This window comes from Hetaerina americana, unplaced genomic scaffold (genome assembly GCF_022747635.1).
Source record: "Hetaerina americana unplaced genomic scaffold, ioHetAmer1.1.p SCAF_2, whole genome shotgun sequence".
Lineage (NCBI taxonomy): Eukaryota > Metazoa > Arthropoda > Insecta > Odonata > Calopterygidae > Hetaerina > Hetaerina americana.
The window spans coordinates 53,288,798-53,313,707 of record NW_027286763.1 but is presented as its reverse complement, the minus strand read 5'-3'; the positions used below and the strand labels follow the sequence as shown (position 1 = coordinate 53,313,707).

The 24,910-nt window shown below is 39.4% G+C and overlaps 1 protein-coding gene across 9 annotated transcripts in view; it reads right to left on the bottom strand.

The window, feature by feature from the left end:
* The window catches only part of eag (ether a go-go), a 604,077-nt gene that overhangs the window by 534,983 nt on the left and 44,184 nt on the right, over positions 1-24,910 (bottom strand). For all 9 annotated transcript variants that reach the window (XM_071584540.1, XM_071584544.1, XM_071584541.1 and 6 more), the window contains exon 3: positions 18,119-19,143. In XM_071584540.1, coding sequence (XP_071440641.1) covers positions 18,119-18,197 — 79 coding nt within the window. In that variant the 5' untranslated portion in view covers positions 18,198-19,143. The remainder of the gene's footprint in view (positions 1-18,118; positions 19,144-24,910) is intronic.

Below are 24,910 nucleotides of genomic sequence, written 5' to 3'. Positions count from 1 at the left end.
CCGCATAGAAGAAAAGTTATGTATGTCAGGATAAGCATTCATTTTGCCTTTATCCGGTGGTTTTGGTGTATTTGATGATTTCCTGTTAACAAAATAAGAGACTAGTAATTGAAATTATTCCAACTTTCCATATTTTCCCTAATAATTATGAAATAAATTTCTTACCCCAGGATTACAAAGCCGATATCTCGAACCTTTTGATATAACTTACAGATTTGGCAGAAGTAAGGGTAATTGCTAAGAGCTCTCGTTACGCACCGCTGTCATTTATCACCAATTACATCGTTCGCGAGACGAATTCAAAGATGTCTGTGTTAGGCAGCATGTTACATTGCAGTAAAAGTAACCGGACATTACAGATTCTCTATCAAAACTTTCAACTCACCTACTTATTTGGTTGAAGAAAAATGTTCGAAAATTAAAGTTAGAAATCATTTAATCACCATTGTGATTTTTCTCATTTCTTCGAGAGTTTCAAAACGATAATTCAAGCATTAGCGTATTCAAATTGACACAACTGTTTTTCCTACATCACTTCATAGATTTTAAGGGTTAAAAACGTGATGCCTCTGGGGAAGGGGTGGGATAGGAAAGAATAAACCTAGTCTTCTTTTATTACTGTGCGAAATTTAGCGCGAAGTGCAGAAATTGGATTATGCTCAGCGTCACACAGACGGCAAAAGGCGACTATGTTAAACCACTTAAGCCTAACAAGCGCACGGGAACGGAGCTGGGACAGGGGAGGAAGAGAGAGTAATTATGAATACACTAATACTCGGGCACATTGGAGAAGCCTTGAAGTGGAGGAAAGGTCGTGAATTTGGAGATTGTGGGGGGGGGAGGCAGGGAAGGCATTGAAAAATGCTAATTTTGGAACCGGAATGATTCTCGTCCATTCACATCCTTTGATGTGCTCAAAGGTGCGGTCGGCACGCAGTTACATTAGTCGAGAGAGCCTGTGAAACAAAGGACGCGGATATCAGAGGCCTTAAGTGAAATAAGCAAGTCCCCTGAGGAGAAAAAGAGTAAGGATGGATCACGGTGGGGGGGACTTTCCGAGATCCTTTCCCCCTATCTTGCCCTTTCCTCTTTCCATAGTCACCACTCTCGGCTCCCACCACGTCTAACCCGTGCCTCTCTCTGCCCAACACGCGGCCTGTCACCCCCATATACAGCTCCTGTTTTATCTCCACCCCCCTTTCGGACCCCGCGCTAACGTCCGACGAATTATTACCCACATGGATTAGGAAGCTAAAGAAAACCGGATTTTCCAAAGATTTGCAATGTTTTTTAAGCGAAACATCAAGTTGCGACCTATAATTATACTCCAGGGAAAACTGTCTATTACGAGACACACCTCATAGATAAATAATAGAATAACAAAAAAATAGTATGAATAAGCAGGCAATTTATGGCGACTAAAAGTTGAATTTAGACAACCAATATTACATATACTTAATAAGAGTGCGATATTCGTGTTTACATTATTTTCCAAAATTTTGAATAATTTACATTTTTTTTCATTTACATTGTGTTATTTCATTTTATAGTATCAAGAAATCACTGTCATTTAAATATTTTACAATGCCTTCTTTATCATTAATGTAACCTCTAGACTGATCCCGTCACATTTATTTATCTTGGAATACTTCTGCTGAAAATTTTTGTATCTTATCATTAAGGATTGACACATTCCTTCAAAGGTTAAACCACGACGCATATATTCTGAGTAATATTAAAGATTTTTCCTGTTGTTTCAACTATATAATTCTATTCATATCTATTTATTAGCCTCTCTTCTTTTTCCCTCACCATCTCCTCTTCCCACTACTTCAGGATCAATAATAACACATTTTCCAGCTTAAATTGTCATGCTTCAAAAAAATATTCTCCCTTTACCGTTCAAGTCTGAGGCTAACTGATCGGATTTGACATTCCCAGCGGCCAACTTGTGCAGGAGACTTCGCACCTCATTCAAATGGTGGCCTCATCACTGGCATCAGAAAATTTAGCTCCCACCCTCGAGGGGGCTTCGCTTCGGAATAAACACGGAAACACAATGGCCACCACCACGCAGCGTGGAGCGCGAGTTGCTTTGTGACTATCGTCCCACCCATCCCGGGGCGTGAGCTTTGAAAACACTTTGAACACTTTAAGAGGTTTGGAATAAAAACTCAGGAGTGATGAAACCTTTTGAGTCGGCTTTAGAAAGAGCGAAAAATGCGTTAGTTGGACGATAATCTCATTTGGAAGCTGTGAAAATAATATCTCGACCCTCTGAAGTTTATGAAGACGACTTTCTGGTCTTTGTTAACTCGCCCTCTTCTCCTTAGAACAAAACAGTGTAGCTTATTCGATCCCTTTTACGGACCCTTGTAAGTACCCTTGTTCAAATGGTTTTATTATTTTAGTTAAATGCTCATTTAATTTTGCTTCGTTGGCAAAGAAAATTATTAAATTCAAGATGAATATCTACCATTCGGGAAATTATCAGATTGTGAAAGATTTATTTGCCAGTGTAATTATCCTCTGCTAAATAAATGCGTAAAAGAAATCAGAAATGTTTATATTCGAAATAACAATAATACGAAGCATCTTTGGAATCAATTTATGAAAATTGCCTCAAAGCATCGTTCACTTCGAATCAAAAAGTCCTTCATCCAATAAGAGTAGCCTACTGGTCAGGATAAGATTTTGGTAGATCTATGGATGCTCAAAAAAGTAATAGCCATTCTATATTGGCATTTTCCATTATTTTAGTTCTAAGCTCCTGTGCCTAGAAAGGCACTGCTTACCTAAACATACCGCATTGTAATAAGCTATTTGTTTCTAACATTTTCTATCTTCTGCCATTCTAAGCAACATGCCAAATCTTTTCTTTCTCTGCCCTAACTAATCAAAAATATCCCCTATTTCACAATTACGATAGCTTAAAATATCATCCACTGACGTAAATGACATGACACTCTTTTCGTTGTCTTCAGAAGATTGAAATGGAATCTAAATTCTGCGTCCTTAGTAATCGAAATTTTGATTTTCCAATGCACCGCTTTATTTTCCTTTTTTATGAACAGAAAAGTTTCCATATCGTGAAATTAATCCAAGGAAAGTTAATTAGAACTATGCAGGTAAAATGTATGCTGGTTATACATACATATACTAAAATTCAAAATGTGATACTTCGGTGTACGCAACCCGCAAGTTATACCAGTAATGCGTGTTGCGGTAAATCACGGGTAAAAAATATTGGTTTTAAATTCTAGTCAAATTGAATATTCAATCCCTTTAATTATTATTAATGAAACTAATTACTATTTATTTTTGTCATAGTTGCCCGATAAATTGAAAATGCAGTCAAAATATGAAATATACGCTTGAATAATTGAATACTTTAATGAATATAATTGTCTTTTAGTGCAGATGTATAAAATACGGGGAAAAGTAATCGTCTTTCTAGCAAAATACACGAGCAGGTATTATTAAATATATTTTGATACTGATTAATGTTTCATTTTGATAACTAAGTGCTCAGAAAACGCCGTGGATTTTTATGAAAAATTTTATTACTTCAAAGAACTCAATTTATGAATACATGCGGAGAAAGAGCGCCAGACAGCTCTATGCGGATGGTTATCAGGTATTTCCCAGTGGTAATCGATGACAAGTATATTTTTAAAGGGTAGGTGTTAACGCTTTTGAAATTTGGATCCATTGAGCAAAATTTTTTTAATGAACAAAAGTTTTTAATGGATAAACAACACAATATGAGAACAACAAAAACTGATGTCGCATAGTGCGTACGCAAAAATTATCCTACAACGAAGCAAACCCTCAAATCCGACGTTGTCTTAATGCGAAAAACAAGGTACTGTCTGCAGTGATGACCATTCATCTTGCCCTGCGCAAGAGATTTTCCACAGTTAAGTTCATTCCCCAGGGCTCGATTGCATCTTCTGCATACCGCAAGACTAGACTGACCGAGGTCACGGAGGCAAGGTGTTTTATCGGCTTATCTACCTCCGTCCTCCGCAACTCGAATATTCCATTTCTCTCTCTGCAGTCCCACAAATTGTAACAGTTTTTTTGCGAAACACTACCAAACAGTAAAAATTATTCTTGGGGAGGGTGAATTTTCAGGTCTACTAACAGATAAACTTATTCGCGGCAATGATTATCCTATTCCATATTCAGCCACATGCGCTATTAGGATATCTTTTCAAATTCATTTTAAATACATCTAGAAAATAAACTTTACAAATCATTACGTTTTGACATTAAAGTTAGAGGTGAAATTCTTTAATTAATTCATATAATAAAATTTTTGTATTTTACAATTTGATATGATTAAACTCTCCGTCATATAAATGAAGTGTTAAAAATAATTAGTAATGCATTAAAAGCAAGATTTCATTACAAATTGAATGATTGGCAGAATTTAAACGTAAATTTGCAGAAGTTTTAGAAATCTTCCCATTTCTTAACTTCTCCATAGTTTTCCTCAAATCGAATTTTTTTACCACTATATATAAGGAACCGACGTCGACCGTAGTTTTACACGTGTAACAAGCACCGTCCTTAATCTTGAAGTGTCTAGCAACTAAATTTTACTTATTATTCCAGTCACACGAAGTTACATTTCAAGTTGGTTCTTTGAAATTTTATGAAATGTTTATCCATAGTTTGTATCACATCCGTCCTAAGGGAGAGTCATAATCATTGCCAAGACGCGATGATAACTTATTCGGGCAATGATTCCCCCCCTGAAGTTTACAACAGAAGCTACTATAAAGAGACTCCCCGAAAGATGGCTGCCAAGAAATTTGCGGAGAAGCTGAGTAATGTAATGGGTGGAATCTGAAGATAGAGAGATCGTGAGGAGAAGCTATGAATGTAAAGGGCCGAAAAACAAGGGATATAACTAATAATAAGTTAAATTCCGAGAGTAGAGAGGAATTCCGAGAAAGCCGGGAAAGCGATTAATGAGAGAAAATTGACTTTAAAAACTGAAGTCATTCAATCCCTCCAACACGGCACACATGTAATTTAAAGGCATAAATAAATGATGACGGTTTGGTGGCCGGCGGCAGAGAGATGAATGGCGATTTTAGGATTTATTGAAATATTGCCAGTTACCTCTTTCGCTTCATAAAAACCTGCTCAATTTACTTTCATTTCAGATTAAAATTTTATTCGTACCAAATTATGATAGGTCATGCTTACTCGTTAACATTTCTCATATTTTTCTCATCCCCCACTGCTAAAAATACTCTTCCGCACTGAAAACAGTTTTATTTGCAATAAAAGATGAAATCCTTAATTCTTTAACGTCGAAACCCAGAGCTACTTATTGACGACTTAGTTCTTTACGCTATGATTTTGAAGAGCTTAATACTCAACTCATTCTGACGTAGCGTGTAAAGCCTTCGAAGTCCGCACTTTTTAGAGTGCTTGCGCTTTCAAGATGCTTGATTTGCAAATCCCAACGGGCCCTCCTGGGCATACGTTTGCACTTTGTTAATACTGCATCATGGCTCTTTATGTACTATCGCCAAGTAACAATTTGAAGACAAACCGGTACATTCACACAAAACAGACATATAGGGAAGACAACAGAGGTAAAAAGAAAAGGAAAGATAATACCTAGACAGTTATTACCATTTTTAACCTTTCTTTTGCAACCCTGTCTTTCTTGGGTGAGGGAAGGAATAATGTTGAAGAAAGGAAATGTTAAAGGCAAGGTAAAGGAGAATAACACGTTGATTTCCGTGAGTGCTTTATTTTCTTTACCATCTTTTTTCTTTCCTTTCTTTACTATCTTCCAAAGCGTAACCTATTGATTGAGGTAAATTTAACTAACCCCTCTTAGAAATTTTAGCGTAGCTTATACAAGTTAGCTTTTGTTGGGAACTCGGTTGTTATTTAAGATGGCTTCATCTAGGTCCCCTGTTGCCATGCTCGAAGGCACTGGCGAATGCGCGACTTTAAGGGCCCGTATTGTCATGCTGGAGAGAATGGTGCGGGAGCTTCGATCGGAGATCGCTGGCCGGAGGACTCCCCTCAGGAGAGATGGTGCTCGGGGTGGGAATACGAAAACCCGCCACGCCCATATGGGTGCACGGATTCGTCCGAATGCAACACGTGGCTGGGCGATTAGAGACCTACCCCGTGCCCCATCTCCTAACGAGGGAGTGTCTCACGTCCGTAGGTCGGACGATTGGAGGGTCGTCTCTCGGGGCAAGGGGAAGGTAATGCTGCGGCGTGGATTGGACTCTGCGGAGGCAGATACCATCCCCGTCTCCAATAGGTACCAGGTGTTGTCGGATGTCAGCACCACCGTACCTGCAGCCCCTACCCCTACTCCGAGGGCACTGCCTAGGGTAAGACGTCAGGGAACGGGAAGGGAGGGAATTGTAGTAATAGGTAGCTCGAATGTCCGTCGTGTAATGGTCCCATTGAGGGAAAGGGCGCGCCGCGTAGGCGCCGATCAACGGGTGACCGCCTGGTGTATACCAGGTGGAGGAGTCCCTCAGGTGACGAAGGCGATCGAGGCGGCGGTCAAAGGCACGAAGTGCTCTAGGCTGCAGGTCGTGGCCCATGTGGGCAACAACGACGTCACGGACCGTGGATCCGAGGAGGTCCTCCGTTCCCTTAGGGAACTGAGCTCCGAGGTGAAGCGCGTCCAGGGCGTCGAGGGGGTTTGGCTGGGACTAACGGTCTGCAGCATCGTTCCGAGGGAGGATCGCGGGTCTCTGGTTTGGAGCCGAGTGGAAGGCATAAACCAGAGACTATCGAGATTCTGCTCGGACATAGGAGCCTCCTTCGTCGACCTGAGACCAACCCTCCGATCTTGCAGGACTCCCCTTAACCGATCTGGGGTCCATTACACGGCGGAAGCGGCGAGTAAGGTGGCGGATAGGATACTCGACCACTGTAGGCCTTTTTTAGGATAGAGGGCAGGTCACTTAGTGGGTCAGTAACATCTGGGGATAGCGCGTATAATATTATTAATAAAAATATTAAAGTCACCGACAACACTGGCATTAATTTAGAAAGACCTGTGACACGCACTTCCCCACAAAGGCGTCCTAAATTACAGTCAGGCGCAAATAAGGACGTTATTCAACATCAAAATAATTTAACTATACTTGTTATAAATTGCAGAAGCCTCAAGAACAAATCAGCGGATCTAGAACACATAATCCAAACTCATTCCGCTGATATAGTATTAGGCACAGAGAGTTGGCTGTGCAATGACATAAACGACCAAGAAATTTTCCCAATAGATTTCAAAGTTTACCGACACGATAGAGATACAAGACACGGAGGAGGGGTTTTCGTGGCAGTTAAAAGTCATTTTGAAAGCAGGCAAGTTTCATTTGAAAATAATAACATAGAAAGTGTTTGGTGCACCTTAATACGGACCAATCAACCCAACATAAATTTATGCTCTTTCTACAGACCTCCAGACTCAGATTTGATAACACTTCACACCCTCAACGATCAAATTTACAATTTTACACGTAAATATAATAACAGCATAAACATAATTGGTGGCGACTTTAACCTCCCTGGAATAGATTGGGACAACAATATCGTTAAATCTGGGACCCGCGATCGCGAATCTTGCAACTCCATGATAAAATTGGTTCAAAAAAACTCCCTCCATCAAGCAGTACGCATGCCCACCCGTGGAAAGAACATATTGGATCTATTTCTCACAAACACGCCTGAACGGATTATTAGTGTATCAACTGATGAGGGCTTGAGTGGCCATAAAGCAATTAATGTCCACTTGGACACGGAAATAAAAATGATTGTTAAACCAAAAAGAAAAATTTATAATTACCATAAAGCAGACTTTGAATCTTTTGCCAATCAATTAAACTCTTCACTACCCGAGTTCAAAACCCGCTTAAGTCATGTCAACGTGGAAGAAACTTGGACAGAATTTGTCAATATCATGCAAAAAGGAATTGTAGATTTCATACCTATAAAATACGTTAAAGCAAATCGCGACCCCAGGTGGTACAATAAAGACGTTAGAAAAGCCCTTCGAAAGCAGAGAATGCTACACTCTAGGGTAAAGAGGGCAGGCGTGAACACATCATCCCCTGAGAATAAACAATTATGGGACACATATAGATCCTCTAAAATTGAAACCAAAACACAATTACGTAGCGCTTTACTGGACTTTAAACGCAAAGTACTTTGCCAGCACTTGGACACTGACCCCAAAGCTTTCTGGTCATATGTTAGGGAAGTAAATGGGAGTAAACAAACCGTGGCTTGCTTAAGGGATTGTAGCAATATAATTCATACAGACAGCGAGGGTAAAGCTAACATCCTAAATTCATTCTTCCAAAGCGTTTTCTCGAATGATGTTGCCACCGCATATCTCCAAGAAACAATACATACTCCACCCATGGAAAAAATAACAGTGGACCAACAAGGAATTCTAAAATTGCTTAACGAGATTAAACCCAACAAATCCCCGGGTCCCGAAAATATACCAGCTGGGGTGATAAAACATTTAGCTCCAAACATTGCCCCGTACCTTGAATTTATATTTAAAAAATCCCTCACAGAGTGCAAAGTACCTAAGATTTGGAAAACCGCGCAAATAACGCCTATTTTTAAAGGTGGTGACAGGGAGGATCCCAGTAATTACAGACCTATATCTCTCACTTCTATCTGTTGCAAAATCTTAGAGCACATAATTGTCAGTTCAGTAATGAGACACCTTGACAATATTAACTTTTTAAGTGACAATCAACACGGATTCAGGAAAACCCGCTCCTGCGAGACCCAATTAGGATTATTTACACATGATTTACTTTTATCGGGTGAGAGAGGTAGGCAAGTGGATGCCATCTTCTTAGATTTTCAAAAGGCATTTGATAAGGTCCCACATGGTAAACTCATTCATAAATTAAAGGTCGCGGGTATAAACAAGGGGGCCATAAGTTGGGTTAAAGATTTTCTTTCAGAGCGGGAACAGAGGGTAGTCCTTGATAGCGCTAGTTCCGACAGCGTTCGAGTCACGTCGGGGGTACCTCAGGGAAGTGTGATCGGGCCGTTGCTTTTCTTGATTTTTGTTAACGATTTGAATCGCGAAGTGAAAAGTAAAATTAGGATGTTCGCGGATGACACGGTGATCTATCGGGAGATATCTGGGGATGAGGATCGTTTTATTCTAGCGCAGGATTTAGATTGCATTACTAAATGGTGTTCTAACTGGGGATTGACTCTAAATTATAATAAATGTTCAGTGGTAAATTTCTTTAAAAGATCAACGGGATTTGCTTACAAATTAGCTGGAGGTGACCTAGCAGTAGTTGATACGGTAAAATACCTAGGTGTCACATTCACAAAAGACTTAACTTGGGGGACTCACATACGTAAAGTTTGCGGTCAAGCATATAAAAAATTGGGATTCATTAGACGCATTGTCGGCAAAAGTGACTCGAAGGTCAAGGAACGTTGTTACCACGCTCTTGTAAGGCCTCATTTAGAATACGCATGCAGCGTGTGGGATCCGAGTGAAAAAGGTCTCATTCGGGAAATTGAGAAGGTTCAACGCCGGGCAGCCCGTTTTGTAAAAAATTCCTACGATAAAACGCAAAGCGTCACCGAAATGCTCATGGATTTGGGGTGGGAATCATTGGCTGAGAGACGATTCAATGCAAGATTGAAATTATTAATTAAATTTAGATCCGCATGTTTCACCACCGAGGTCTCGCAAATTATTCGTACTCCTACATACATCGGTCGCTCGGATCATGCATATAAAATTCGGGAAATAGATGCCAGAACTAGCCGACTCAAGGACTCCTTCTTCCCACGGACAATACGGGATAGCAACTGCAGGGTTATACTGTAGATGGCAAAAATTCCACTTGCCACCCTCAGCGTCTAAAAAATGATTAGTTGTATTTAAATGCATGCTCTTCCACTAACCTTATGTGTTTTGCTTTAATAACCCATTCTTTCCGAATTACCTTATTAGTGCCCTGTTCATCTGTTTTTAAGTTTCCCTTTCAGTCCCTCGTCCCTCTCCGCGGGGGCAAATTCCTGCTACCTGCAACGTTCAACGTTGGGTCGCATTCCCTGCCTTTTAGAGACTCTTTGGGGGTAGAGTGTTTCGTGGTGCATTTTCATGTGGTGTTTCAATTTCTTGCTTGTTGTGTCCTGGCTTCCGTGTTGTAGGATGGCTTTCGTGCTGCATCATGGGGTGCAGTTTTTTAGTTGTTTTGCGGTATATGTGTTTGCATGAGTATTGGATGAAGGGATTTTTGCATGAGTGTGTGCGCTACTGTGGGTGTAATTTTCCGTGTTGTTTTTTTTTTTGGAATGTGGTATTTTTCCTTTTTACGGTTGGTGACCTAACACCCCCCGCCACACGCCCTTGCGGCGGCTTGCGGGGTATTATGTAGATGTAGATGTAACACTGGTATACATTTGCACATTATAATAATACTAACGTAAACGTGTCACTTCAAAAATATAAGCAAAAATTAGGTTTGCTCACAAATCATGAAACGGTGTCTTCCTATTTCCGATTCAAAAGATTTTCGTGATATCGGTAGGATGATAAAAATGTTGTTTAAAGAATGGTTCCAAAATCCTACGTCATAATTTCTCATCCAAATTTTAATTTTTCATCCTGAATATCAATTATACAACCAATATCCGTTTACAAATCTTTAAATATTTAATTTTCAGTCAAATAAAGAGTCAAATCAAATGAATAATAATATGTTTCATCAGGTTTTAGCACAAACCTTATAAAAACATAATGAAAACTCAGTTGTATTGATGAAGTGAGAATTAATAGAAGCGGTCTTTCTTAGGATAATTATCGATCTACAACCATTAATGTTGTTCAAAATTGAAGTCATATGGTACATTAAAATATAAATTAAGGTTGACAGATCGTAATGCTTAAGAAGCAATGCTTTCAATTATTGTTTACCTAACACTGTTTCTTGATTGTATCTCCTCAATGTAGCTTTCTGTATACTTAAAAGATGCAATTGAAAGTGTGAATAAAAAATGAGAAGGACCGGAGAAATGTAAATAAGAAGCAGAGTTCAGAACACATCCCTCCCCAAAAGGGATGAATGTGATCTGTATATGAGACTTAATAAAGAGATCCATAAAAAGTTACCATTTGATAACTCTAAAATTAGCACACGAGAGACAATTTTTATTCTCCACATGGTTGTAACCCTCCAATTTTTAGCATTTCACTACGCTTTGGTTTTGCGTTATCCTTTACCAGTGAATATATGAAGAGACTATCGGGGGGGGGGGCGGAAGTCTACGTTGGAGGGATAAAGTTTGGCCTTGAAAAAAGATAAACAAAAAGAATTAATTGTAGCGTTGTCGTAAGGGAGTTTAAGGCTCGTAAGAAGAGAGAGCGAAGAGAGGCTCAGGATCGAGAGAAATAATGGGACGGGAAGAAGGGGCCGGGATGTGGGTAAAGAGCTAAAAAGGAGGATGTGAGAGGAATAAAAACGTAGGCGGATGTCGGGAAGGGACGGGGAAGAGGGAGGTTGATTGATGGCCGGGGTGGTTGGAGTTGGAGAGCGGGCGATAATGGTGGAAGTGGCCGGTAAGGATGTGAATGGAGAGGCATTTGCGAAGGCATCGGTCACGGGGCACCCGGGGAATCGGTCAGCGTCCGACAGCCCTCAAGGGGAGCGAAACACTCTCCGGGGTTATGAAAATCGGAAAAAATAGAAAAAAAGAGGATGGCCTCAACAAGAGAGGAAAAAATGGATGCTCTTCCTCCAATCCGTCGTCGTTTGCATAAAAACAATTGAAGTGTGAGTTCCCTCGCAGTCAAAAAAAAATATTTCCGATCATGAAATGCACCGGTGTGAATTTTGGTGGAAAACGCACGAGGAGAAACATCGAAGTTCGACGAAGAGGAACGAATACGCTGGAGTGTGGAAACGAAAAAGTAATTGAAAATGGTTCACCATAGGACAATAAGTTAAACAAAGGCGAAGCGATAACTCAAAAGCGGGTGGCGTTCCAAAATTGGGAAATGTAGTCCCTATATTGGTTTCGAGGATGACAGCAAACATCCAGATTAATTTTCATGCAAAAATTCCTGCATTCCTCGACACGGTCATCAATTTTCATTCAAATTTTAGTACCTCAGTTTTAACCACGCAAATTTGTGGAAAAAATTAGCCCAGTAATAATTAAGAGTTTTGATGAAAATTCCAGTGGTTCCTACAGGTTTAGTTTTTTGAATTGAAGAGTACTGAAAGTATTTAAGGATATTTTGAAGTTTATGGGTAAAGAAAACGCAAGTCTATTCTTTTTCTCCTTTTAATAACGAACTTTTTCGTATTCACGTATATCAAAATCCTTGAATTCTTCGCCATATAACTACTGCAGCCTTTTCCTACAACCTCATGATTTCATTAAAACAGTAAAATCAATAATCTCTAATGAATATGGAATGTTAAGTATTTTTTAGTGTTCAAATAGTTGTTTATAGAATTCAGTTTTGAAGAGATAGGTCTTCATCGACAAGAACATGGACTAGAAATATCGGAAAACGTGTATGGATCGGTCTAAATATGCCTTCTCTATTTCAAGTTTAGCACTTACTAATAAAAAAGCATGCGTAAAAATTGCCTGCGGTCATAAAATAAATATCAGATTTCAAAAAATGTTTAAAATTGCTGGTAATAAATGAATAAATAAAATTTTGTAATTGCTTGCATGCATTGGCCTTTATTATTACGATAAAAGTCATTAAGAACTACCTAAATTTACCCAACCAAATCTATGCATTTACTACAACCCTTAAAAGTAATAAATTTCAAAGGAACTCTTTTTATATAAAGATTTGTAATGCAACATTTACTTTAATTACTTAGTTTGGAAATTATTGTTGATTTAATCTTACTTAATCAACAGTGGTTTTAAATCGTCAGCATTTTTAATATGTTCTCCATATTTAAATTTCTATTTCATTGAAAGCATTTTAGTTGAACCATTCACAAATTTGAGTTTATTCAATATTTCAAGATTATAATTAAGTCATCTTTGTGAATACAAAAACAATCGAGTGGCACGTATTGAATTTAACAACTAACCGTTGCGGTGATCACGAATTTTCGAAGTCGTTTTCAAATCCAACGTACGAATCTCCCATAAAATGTAAACTGTGAATCGTTCGTAGAAAATTCACGACAAATTTTATTATTTTTCAAAATTCTTTTGATCTAATTATTCCCTTCACTGTATCGGACTAGACCCATCCGCTTCCTTGATGAGCGACATTATTTCTTTTTAATTTATTCCGGGAGAAACGAAATAAAATACAAAGCACGGAGAATTAAGTTGCGTCAAATCTCCTTTCAACTCCGAGCGCCTCCTGAATTACTGATCTTCCTGGTACCTCTCAATTACCGTGGCGAAACTCCGAGAAAACTGAGGCATTCAAAAATTAACGTCTAAATTAGAGCGATGACTAAAGGAGTCTCCTTGGGACGAATTTGACAACGCGACGATTGTACGTGGATTTGGGATGAGGGATAAATGGAAAGGGAGGAGAGTGCCGGTGAAGAGGCGAGGAAGGAAGAGGAAGGAGCCCAATCCTTTCAGATGCGGCGTGTGCCGCACGCCCTCTCGGAGGAAGAAGAATGCAAAGAGAGAGGACGAAGGGCGGATTGTAGAATCCGAGAAATGACAGAGAAAAAAGAGAATGTGCTTGAGGAAATGCGAGGAGGAGCTGGCTGAGGAGGATAGGGATGGGAGGAAGGACTTGGGCGCTCGGATCTCGTTTACAGTTGCCTCCTTTTAGCCAAGAGAGGATCGAGAAAGTGGGGGGAGTGAAAAAACGAAAGGGCTGACGGGAATAAAAGAAGAAAATAAACTGAAGGTGCAGAGGGAGAGAAGAGGGTGCCCCACTTGACGTGGTTTTGAGGGCCCGGTCAAGGGCTTCCCGCTCCCACAACCCACCCACACACTTACACATACCCCCTCCGACACCCTTTCCACCCACACCCCCTGTACAGACTAAAGCCTCCCCCCCCTTACCTTAAAATTCCTCACGTACCCTCTCCAGGCTGCCCTTATCTCACTCACTCCCTCCTTCTCTCTTTCTCTCTCTCTTTCCGCACTGTACTCTAACCTTCTTCGCGCCGAACGGCGAGGACATTTTATTTTTCAGCGGCAGGAGCAAGAGTTTTCCCCGACGGTGTATGAGTTCCCGGAGAGAGGTTAGAGAGTTGGGGGCAAGGACAATGGGTGGAAAGAGGAGATAAGGGGAGAAGTTTTCTCTCTCCTCACGCTTTCCTCTACCACCTTCCTCTCCACGTGAAGATGGCGGGGTTACTGCGAAGGGGAAAGTGGCCAAACTCTCCTTGCAGCTTTCTCTCTCCCCCTTATCCCTCCTCCGACCACCCACACGCCCTCCCTCACCCTCCCTCACCCTCCCTTCCCACTTTCTCCCTCCCCTGAAGTCTCAAGCAATGGCCATCAAACAGGTGTGGCGATACGGAGCGGCCAAAACCGATTGGCATTTCTCCACCCCTAGGCTTCGCTCCTCTAACCGTCACCTTCCCACCCTTTCTCGAATTACTCCCCGTGGATGTTTCCAAATTCCTTAAAACCTCCTAGGAGGATTGTGAGGGGGATGAGGAAAAAATGACCACCCTACCCCCCTCTCTTGCCTCCCGATCGGCCACTACTGAAGTTTTAGAGCGACAGTTCCCTTTATGAATGAAAAACGAGCGTAGTGTTTCTCTCCACGGGGAGAGTTAATCTCACAGACCAGGATCCTACCGACATCGTTGACCCTCACATAGTTGGATGTACAGCCGAGGCTCTCCGGCAATCAACTCAGAGTCTGGTCTCGCGTGTAACGTTCCCTGTTTGATCAGAACGCTCCACGCGTTGTCATAGTTTACTGAACGTTTGCTGTGCTTGGTGAAGATGGATGGTTCTATTTCCTAGCTTCCCAGCTACTGATTACGCAGAAAATCATCAAATCTCTCAAATAAACCGAATAAGTCTTATTTTTTATCACTGATCTCATCCCAAAGTTAAATTAACTGAGTTAAATTGGTTTTTATTATGTGTTGTGATGTGACGTTCTGATACCATACAACTATTATTTTAGTTATGTTACTAGATGCCACAAACAATTGCCACCGGCATCCACACAGGAAACAAGGAGCTCATCTGGTGTTGTGATAATTTTTGTATGTGTACGACGATCTATGTTTACCGTTTCAATACTATATTTATCTTATATTCTTTTAAATTTGTTTTTGTTATTTTCTAAATACTTATCTGCTGGTTTTGCCTAAATGTTTCCATTTTTGCATAAAGGCCGCTAATTACCAATACCACTTTTTTCATCCTTTGAGATAGTGAACAAGTATACTTTACTATGCCTTGAATTACATAGAACTATTGAAGCTACGCAATGAGTGATATGTTAGCAGAAAGAGTTCATCTGAAAGAGTTCGTCTAAAAAGCAAACCACATTCGACTCTCACAGAAACCAAGTCTGACCCAATAAAAAGGCCGAAATTGCAAGAATGCGTCCACAATTTGGCATGTGTTAAACTATCTGCCAATTTTCATCAATTGTCACGATGGATAAAATTATGGGTCATTGTTACGACTTTTCTCCCAAAGACATCATTCATAGAGTATCATTAATGGCTATGATTATGCATTAAGCTGCATTTTAAATTGCGATACATAATGACCATTTGTGTAAGGAAATGTCTGATTTCTACATGCAAGTTTGGGTAGTTGAGGGTTGTGCCAGTTAGACTGTCTTATGGGACCAAGTAGTATTTTGAAATACTAAAGAAGAATATTACAACACACGTTTACGCTGGTAAACCTGTCGTCAAGTCTAGCACAACAGGGAAGAAAGGGCATTTACATTGATATTTAGTTTATTATAAACGGCGATTAACGGGGGGCAATATGTTTAATATCGATTGCACCCCATTCTTTGCTTCAATTTTTGTAATAGTTTGAATCATGATTTCGGAAAAACATGAGATGATATTTGTAATAAAATCACTAATAATAGCAGGAATAAGAGTTTCAAATAATCAGCTCAATCATTTCCGGATATTTAGAATGAAAGTTTTAAATATTTACTCATTTCATGCACTAATATCTTAAAAACATGTATTTAGAGCAACATAGTAAATTTGACGATATTTTTCTGTAATGAATCTTCATGCTCAGTAAATTTAACGTTGTTTTTTATACCAGTAATATCAATATCAAAGTGGTAAGTCACAATTAATATTCAGTAAATATTTAACCCACGTTATGTAATTGGAATTATTTTGGAATTTTTATTTTTCAAAATTTCAACATTTTTTGCGTACTTTTTGCATATTAAATTCGCAGTTTCATTTATTCTTTGAGTATTTAAGATTTTTACTAGATTTATGAAAACATCGTTCTTTATACGTGATGAAGAAATTAATTTTTATATTTTTATCTTTGGCAGGGAAGCATAACTTTTTTTTATCCAACGGATTGCAGAGTAAAATATTATTGAGAACCAAAGTTTCAGGAGCTATCCAAAACGTGCATCACATGAACAATAATAGACCATATCAGGTCCTTCACTAGCCATACCCTCCCATAGTAAATTTCAAGTCATCATTCTCAGATAACTCTAATTTTTTTAATTTCCCCAGAGTCCTTATTTCCTCTCAGAGATTGAGCTGAAATGTAACATACCGATGTGTCATTACATTTTTTTAGGTCGAAGCCTGTCCGTACACTATTGTTATACACATAGCCCTCAACCGGACGTGACAAAAAAGGTACCCTGGACGACCCATCTGAAAGTAACTGTGGTGGTAATCGTACCATTGGGTGTTGTTTATTAAAGTTTTTTTAATTCATTTTGAGAAAATATGATAACTCGATTGTCTCAGCTCACATAACTAAGCGAGTATAACTTTCATTTTGATCTATATTAAAATACATCATTTAGGTAAACTTTTGCAAATGTTACACTAACTCAGGCAATCCGGTTTGAAAGAGTGAAAAGTCTCGAGTTTTTATCGACTTGCGAATTTTAATGCTCAATTACTGATATATATATAAAAGGTGATATTTCTGTTAATGCTTCATACGTATATCGGGGGGTAATATATGGCAGTCCTTCAGGATTATTGTTCGAGATGGCCCGATTGATGCACATGCATTATTAAACAGTACTTTGTTTTCCAACACTTTCTTTCGATATATAAAACTTGGGAATCGCATTTTCTCTCAGAACGCTTCAATGATTGATTTATGAAATATGACACATGTTTACCGAAAATATTTAGGACATATAAGCTATATTTTTAAACTTTTGTGTTCTCTAAACGCTCTTCCGACTCCTTTGAATTAAGTCAAAATGCCGGGCACAAATAACCAATAAAAAGACTTCATATCTTAATAAAACAATTGTTGATTGGAACAGCTTACCTTCAAAACCATTCGAGCCCTTTCCTAACAGGGTAAAAACTTTTAAGAAAAGATGTAAAAGATGTAATTTGATTTTGTGTTAGAGACTGGTGTTTGGGAGTTTCCTTTAAGTGTATTGTCTTTTTTTCTGACTGATTTTATTTATTATCTTCTGTGATGTTGATTGGATTTGAGATATAATGTTATTTTTTTCCAAGGCAAGCTTGGTTGTATTTTCTTGGGACTTGTGTGCAACCTGACATTGTCTATCTTCTCATGTGCGTTTTAGTAATAATAGTAATATGGAATAAAAATTCCTTTACTAAAACTAGTTTAAAAGTAAATCAATCATATTGAACGCCGATCCAAAATAAAACATGAGCATTTCAACATGAAATATTTAATATTAGTAAAACTTTACCACCGAGGTTGAATTGAAGAAAGCTCCTGTGTCCCGCGAGGACATTTCCATTGAGTTAAGAACAATCTTAATCAAGCAAAATATGTGAAACGCGTCTTATTTACTCTCATGATCATCAAAGGCTTCCTTGGACGCATTTGCGAGAACTCTGCGAGGTCAAGTCGCGTCCAAAAATCCACCCAAGCACCTTAAAATTACTCTTTAATGTAAAATTAATCTGGTACTCACGTTGCGAGCTGGATCTCCGTATGATGTTCTCTAAGAAGGTGTTCTGCGGCGCGACGAGGCCCCTCCTGCCGCCCGGCATCTTCGAGGAGCGGTGGGTGAGCGCCCGTCCTCACTCACTCACTCACTCACTCACTCTCACTCTCTCTCTCTCTCGTTACTATCTCTCCTTTCTTTCTTTCTCTATCTCTCTCTTTCACTCTCCTTTTTCGTATTCTCTTCTCACGCACGACGGCGTGAGTCCTCTGTCGCGTTCGTGTGTCGCGCGAGGGGGGAGGGTGGATGATGGGGGGGCGGGAGGGGGGAGAGGGCGGATGGAGGAGGTGAGTAGTAGAAACGGTGGTGGGGGCGACGGAGCGGTCGGGGATGGGCGCCCAGGGGAGAAGGGTCGGGAAGAGACCACGGTCGGGGTTGCGGTGGAGTTGATGATTGAGGTGGAGGTCGCAGTGGTGATGGTGATGTTGGTGCCGGCGGTGGTGGTGGAGGTTGATTTGGTGTCCGTTGCAGTGATGACAGTGCGGTGGGTGGTCCGAATGTTTGGGGCTGGTTGATGAAGAGGGGGTGATGACAATGAAGTTGATGATGGTGATGAAGTTGGCGGGAGGGTGGTTATGAGTGAGGTTCCGTTTGCCCGGTGTCTCGGGCGTCGGAGCACTGGGGACGGGTACACGGGGTGGTGGTGGTGATGATTGGTGCGTAAGCGGTGCCGAGGAGGAGTAGGAGGTGGTGGAGTGGAGGAGGATGAGCTCGAGGATCGGGAGTAGGTGTTGGAGGAGGAGGGTGGGGGTGGTGGGTGGAGGTGAAGGGGTGGGGTAGGAGCAGGGGGGGCGCAGGGCTCAGTCACCACTCCGCGCCCGCCCCCGCGCCCGCCTCAGCTCCTCTACCCGCCGCCGCTGTCCAACAGCCGCTGTTCCTCTCCTGACCCCATCGCGTCGCGACGCTAGGCGCCGGGCCCGCCGTCGCGGTCCGCCTCCATTGTCGTCGGGACGGCGCCCGGAGGCGCCCCGGGTGGGCCGGACAGGCGTACCCTGCGGGAGAGAAAGAGAGGTTGAATTAAAGGACTGAGCGAATGGGCCGGAGAAGGGGCATCGAGGCCGATCGTGGACTCGAGAGGGTCTCCAGGGCCCCGACGATAACATCGAGATAATTAATTTTATTAAAATGTTTACGTTATGATAATGTTCGTGAGTATAAAATTCTCCCATTAGGGTTTCCAATGCGTCAGTTCGCAGAGACACCAAACACTTTAAAGTCGTCGATTCATCAATGTGAATCCCAGAATTCTATATTATTTACATGTATTGAATCAGTGATTTTACAGATAAATGCTGATCTAATGGTCATTATGTACCACTTAATGAGATAGGTCATCAAATGTTAATCACAATATGGATGATACGATGTCAGTGTAGAGCTATCATGGTTTTGATCATCCCCAAATCTGATGAAAACGTTCGTTAGCTTCAAAACCTTACAAATTATTTCATCGCCAGGTGGTATGACCTGAATTCATATTTCTACAATATGTAACCCTGTAGATTTGGTAAGGTATGGCCTTCTGTAATGTCAGCTAAAAAATATACCATATTTGTGTCAAAAGGTCCTCCATGGATATCTAAGCATTATGATCAATGGAGAATCAGCATTTGCCTGAAATCTAATCTAGTCAGCCGAAATGATAATTATACCACCTCGTAAGTGAACCGCTATTTCATTGATCGGTTTTCGTCCTAAATAAGCTTCAGAGGGCTATTGTGTAATGTTTAGGTATGCTATATATATGAGCCCAAAGTTAAAAAATCACCCTAATATTAGTTAAATTTGTCTGAACTCCCATAATATACCCACAAGTGTCCCTACGCACCAACATTTCTTCTTTGAGCAAAATGTTGAATATAGGAAACATACAACTTTTTTATGGAAAGTTTCTGAAAAATAGATTTATTTCAGATATTGCCAAAATGCCTCAGAATTCTTCAAAGTTCATCCTTTGCGCTTCGACACACTTTTGTCGGCGACTTTTCCAGGACTCGAAGGTTCCTTGGTAGGTGGATTACGGAAGGTCCATAAGGGTACGTGTGCAAGCTTCTTTGACAGCACTTATGGTTCGATTTTGGTGTCCTTTGAGGAAGAGCTTCCGTTTTGGAAATAGAAAATAGTCTGCTAGTGCCAAGTTGGGACTGTAAGGGGGTTGGGTAATCGTCGAGATGCCGTTGCAGAAGGTCTTTGCAAGCAGACACTCGACTCCGCTCTTGGTGGTCCGTCAAGACCTTCGGGACGAGTTAAGCATAGATTTGTCCCATAGCCAAATTTTCAGTGATAATGGTGTGCACTGTCATCTTATCAATGCCAATACGATCTGCGAATGCTCACACTTAACTGATGGTCTGCATTCAGCACTTCACGGACATGTCAGGAAAAACTTGTAACCAATACTATTTATACAAACCTTTTATTTTACCATTTAAATATCTAAAGAATTTTTAGATTGATTTCATAGGTGTGTGGGTTACGATTGGTTTTAACAACGTAAGGAAACATAGCTCTTCCTAAGGATCCTGCGTTAACTAATCTCATTGTGTATCATTATGGTAGAATGTATAACCATGCAGCAGAAATTATTCCTCAAAATCTAGTAGCTTAAGAGTCCTCGATTATATTTGCCAGACGTTCTAACGCGCATAATAAATTTTTCGTGTGTCTTAAAATGCGAGGTAACGCAATTTAAAACAAACAAAACAAATTGATGTCTCTTACGGGGTTTTCTACCGTCAGTCAGAGTTGAAAAGAGTGGTCTTTTCTTTAAGTAAATAAATCTGTTAAGCCATGTCCTTATTTAGTTACCTGTATCGTCCATTCAAGACAGTCAACTCAAAGCAAATTAAATTTTAAATGTCATCCTTTGGTTAAATACGGCACGACATGAAATGCCCATAAATTGACTTGGGATATGGCTCGGTTTTATGGATTTTTTCAATTTAATGATGATTTATATAAAAGAACATATGAATGCATGCATCTTGATAAAAATAAACGCTCTATTTGCCAAAAATATTAGTGTTACATATCTTGTTTCTTTTTATTAGGCATGGTATATTCGTGATCAGAGTTAAGGTTCAAATAATACAGAATTCAGTTAGTTCAAGGTGAGGATCTAAGCATATAGATTTTTTTACTGTTTGCTTTACTTATATCAAATTAGAAGTGAATTATGAATACAAAAAGTTACAATAGTATGTCATTTATGGTAATGATTTACGTCATAACTTATATTGCAGAGAGAAAATTTATTCCGATGGAAATGACGGCGAGTTATAAGAATTACTATTGTGGCATCTCCCGCAGTTTCTTTGGAAATTTATAAGAATTAATTTAACTTGGCTAAAGAATTTTTCAGGGTTATCGTAAAAATCATTATTCATTCTTTGTAAAAATTGTTATTAATGATGGCCAACTGGTCAAGGTAGATTTTGGATTAAAACAGATCCTAACCACTGCTACACATTTAGCCTCCCTAGCATCAAACCAAACACTGTAATACTCATTCACTATAATTAATCATTCATCAACACCGCCTTTTTCTTTCATTTCATTCCGTCCGGTAAGCTTATTTATTTCCTCCCCCCTACCTTGCCTGCCTAGCTTTATCGCAGCACTTCAACACTGAATCGTCAATCAAAATACCTTGGATCCACTTTTTGCCCTTTTGTTTTCTTTCCTATAAACCTTCCTTCTCCTCTATCATAATCAGCACTTCATTTTTTTTCTTTTTGCCCATTTTACTATTCCATCTTTTCTCCGCACCCACACATCCTTATCTCAAAAGCCTCCAATCCAATAACCAAGTTTCCGAGAAAATACTAAGCTCCATGTTAAATTTTTCACTTGCCTTGTCTTTGCCTCTTTACTCAACGTCCATGTCGTCAACTCCCTCTTCTTTATAAAAGCTTATTTACCTGATGCACTTCTCCTTTAATGCCCTTACCGCTTTGCCCACCTGCGTCCAAAAACACTTTCTAAATAAGTGAACTGCTGCTCACCCTACCCTAATTAGCGTCCTCCAACTTTTCGGACTGCTCCTTCTATCACGTTTCATTTGAAGAATTCGTTTCTCGGCTTAGTTTATTATTAAACTCTTTGCACTTCCCTCTCCCTTATTTTGAGTCTACGGTCTTTACTTTAATTCACTCGCCTATCTATCTAATCATCTCTTTGGCAAAAAATGATTCTAGGCAAGGCATTTCATATTTAATGTTCGAATTGTTTCATTTTTTACTCTCTTTTCCACCTTCTTTGAGATATTTTCACCTATTTTACGCTTTAGTCAATTTTTTGTCTTCACTCAGAATGTTGTCAGTTGTTTCTGGCACTCTTCCTTATCGTCCCGATTTGTAGAAATGATTTATTAAATTAAATGTATTATTTTATATCGCAAAGTGATTGTAAAACATGTTTATTTGCCTTATTTGATTGTAAGTTTACAATAACTTTACAGCTAATAACAAACAGATAGCTTTAACTTTGAAATGAGTCACAAATCAATGAATTCTGAGCTTATTTGTTTGATCGTTTTCTCCTTATGTAGGCGAGTTAAATATGAAAGATAATATTTTTTTATTCGAGTTTTCAAGTATGGAAAAATTTAATTTTATGTTATAGTGCTAGCCTAATGCAAAGGTTATATTTGGTGCACATTTCGTTGTTTTGACTCCAATCTTACGTCAATGGCATCCGGCAGGCAGTCAAATGCATTTCAAGTTGAAACGTGTTCGATTCGCCTATGGCAACGTTGGAGATCTCTGTTTCGCCAGCACAAATCACCAGCTGAAGCCTATGTTATGCTACAGATGGCTTGTAGATTGTCTGTTCTTCCATGTAATATAACTTAAAGGTGGTTTAATATGAATTAAGAGAGAATGATATCAATTTCAAAGGAATATGGACTTTGATCTGAATTTTGGTCACTGCTCTTTCGGAAGTAAACATTAACACCACTGCTGGGATTGTGAGAGGTGTTCGTTAGGAACACTTTCAGAAATATTGAAAATTTTATTTATTGCCACCTAAACGTTGCTAACAGCAAATTGCACATGATTTGTGTTTATGTTCCGAGATCCGAACAAAAGTACGTTTGCGCGCAGGTTTTTTGGCCGGTGAAGTTGATGTTACTGAAAGAAGAGAACTTTCTTTCGAAGATTATCACTGTATATGAAACTGAGCTACATTATTTTAATTCTGAGAGCAAACAGCAAAGCTCCCTATGGAAATCTCTAGCATCATTAACGCCAAAAGAAAGTCAATATGGTGGTTTCTGCTGGGAAAGTTATGGTCATATATTTTTTTCATATTTATTTTGTATCAGCATGTCTTACCAGTGCACACTACTGTAAATAAAGCATACTATAGGGATACACTCATGATTTTCCACGGCCATTTCAATCACAAAGGCCACATTTCAAAGCAACAGGCTGGATCCTACACCGCGATAATGTACGGACGCAATTCGCAAATGTTTTTGCTGATATTCTCGCAAAAATCAATACTAAGTGTGCTCTTCATACTCTTTGTAGTACAAATATAGTCCCATGTGATGCCTACACGGACAGAAACACCTTCGCCGATAGAGTTTTCATCATTAGAAGCACTGGTGACGGCTGCTGTGGGGATATTGAAGGATCTATCAAAAAATGGGTTTAAGTACGTTTCGAAGGTTGGACAAAATGTGAGAAAAGTGCGTCGCATCCAATGACGACTAGTTTAAGAAAAGCCATCAAAATGTAGAGGATGTGTAAAGGAAAGTTTTAAAAAAGTAGGATCATTTTTAATTGAACAGCTATTTTACATTAGGCAAAAATCAGAAAAAATATTGTTCAATATTTTTATTTTATATCAATATTCAATTATATTCAATTTTCAATTATAATATCAAAATCTTTCACTACAATCCGTGTTAAACCTATTTTAAAGGAGAAATCACGGGAAAATGAGTAAAGCGTTGGGTAATGTTTCAAATTTCAATGCATAAAGCTCTCTTGGCAAACGCCTTGATGAAAAAATCATAATAGTTGTGGTTGTCCATCTCAAAGACAGATACACTTTATGCTCTTCTTTGGTCTTTTATTCAAATTTAATTTTTTTTTTATTTTCAGTAATAAACTTAAGTATACTGCGTAACAATTCCAAAGTATAAAATTTTTCATTCACTCTTGAGTGCATAATTGATTGCTTACCCTTCTTATAATGTTAACACTGAGACCTCCACTTCACTGGTTGTTCTAGATAACTACGACAGGGGTAAGATAAAAATGTTGACCAATATATTTCATAGGTCTCAATTTATCCATCCATTAGCCAAAAATATATAAATAATTCAACGATCAACTTCGATTTTTACTAGATAAATGCGTTTGGAAGTACTCTATAAGCGCTCTAAACCACTTATGTGAATATTACCGAAATTGATTCTTGATGATTTTTTGCGATTCCGTGACGTTTCTTCCGTAATTTATTTTGTGTCATTGGAGAGTTTAAAATGAGTGAATAGTCTAAGCATAGATTATGCAACAAATGTGTGGAAAATATATGGTATTATTATTTTGATACCGCAGTAAGGTTGATATGCATGTCTCCAGCCCCCTTCCATATCGTTCATCCCTATCTTACCTCAGTTCTCTCCCGTATTCCAATTCCCTCCCCACCCCCTTCCCCTTCCCGCCTTCATTTTCCATCTCAAAAACCTTTCATATCTCAACTCTATTCTCCATTCGGTCAAACTGATAAAAGTAGCAGGATCAG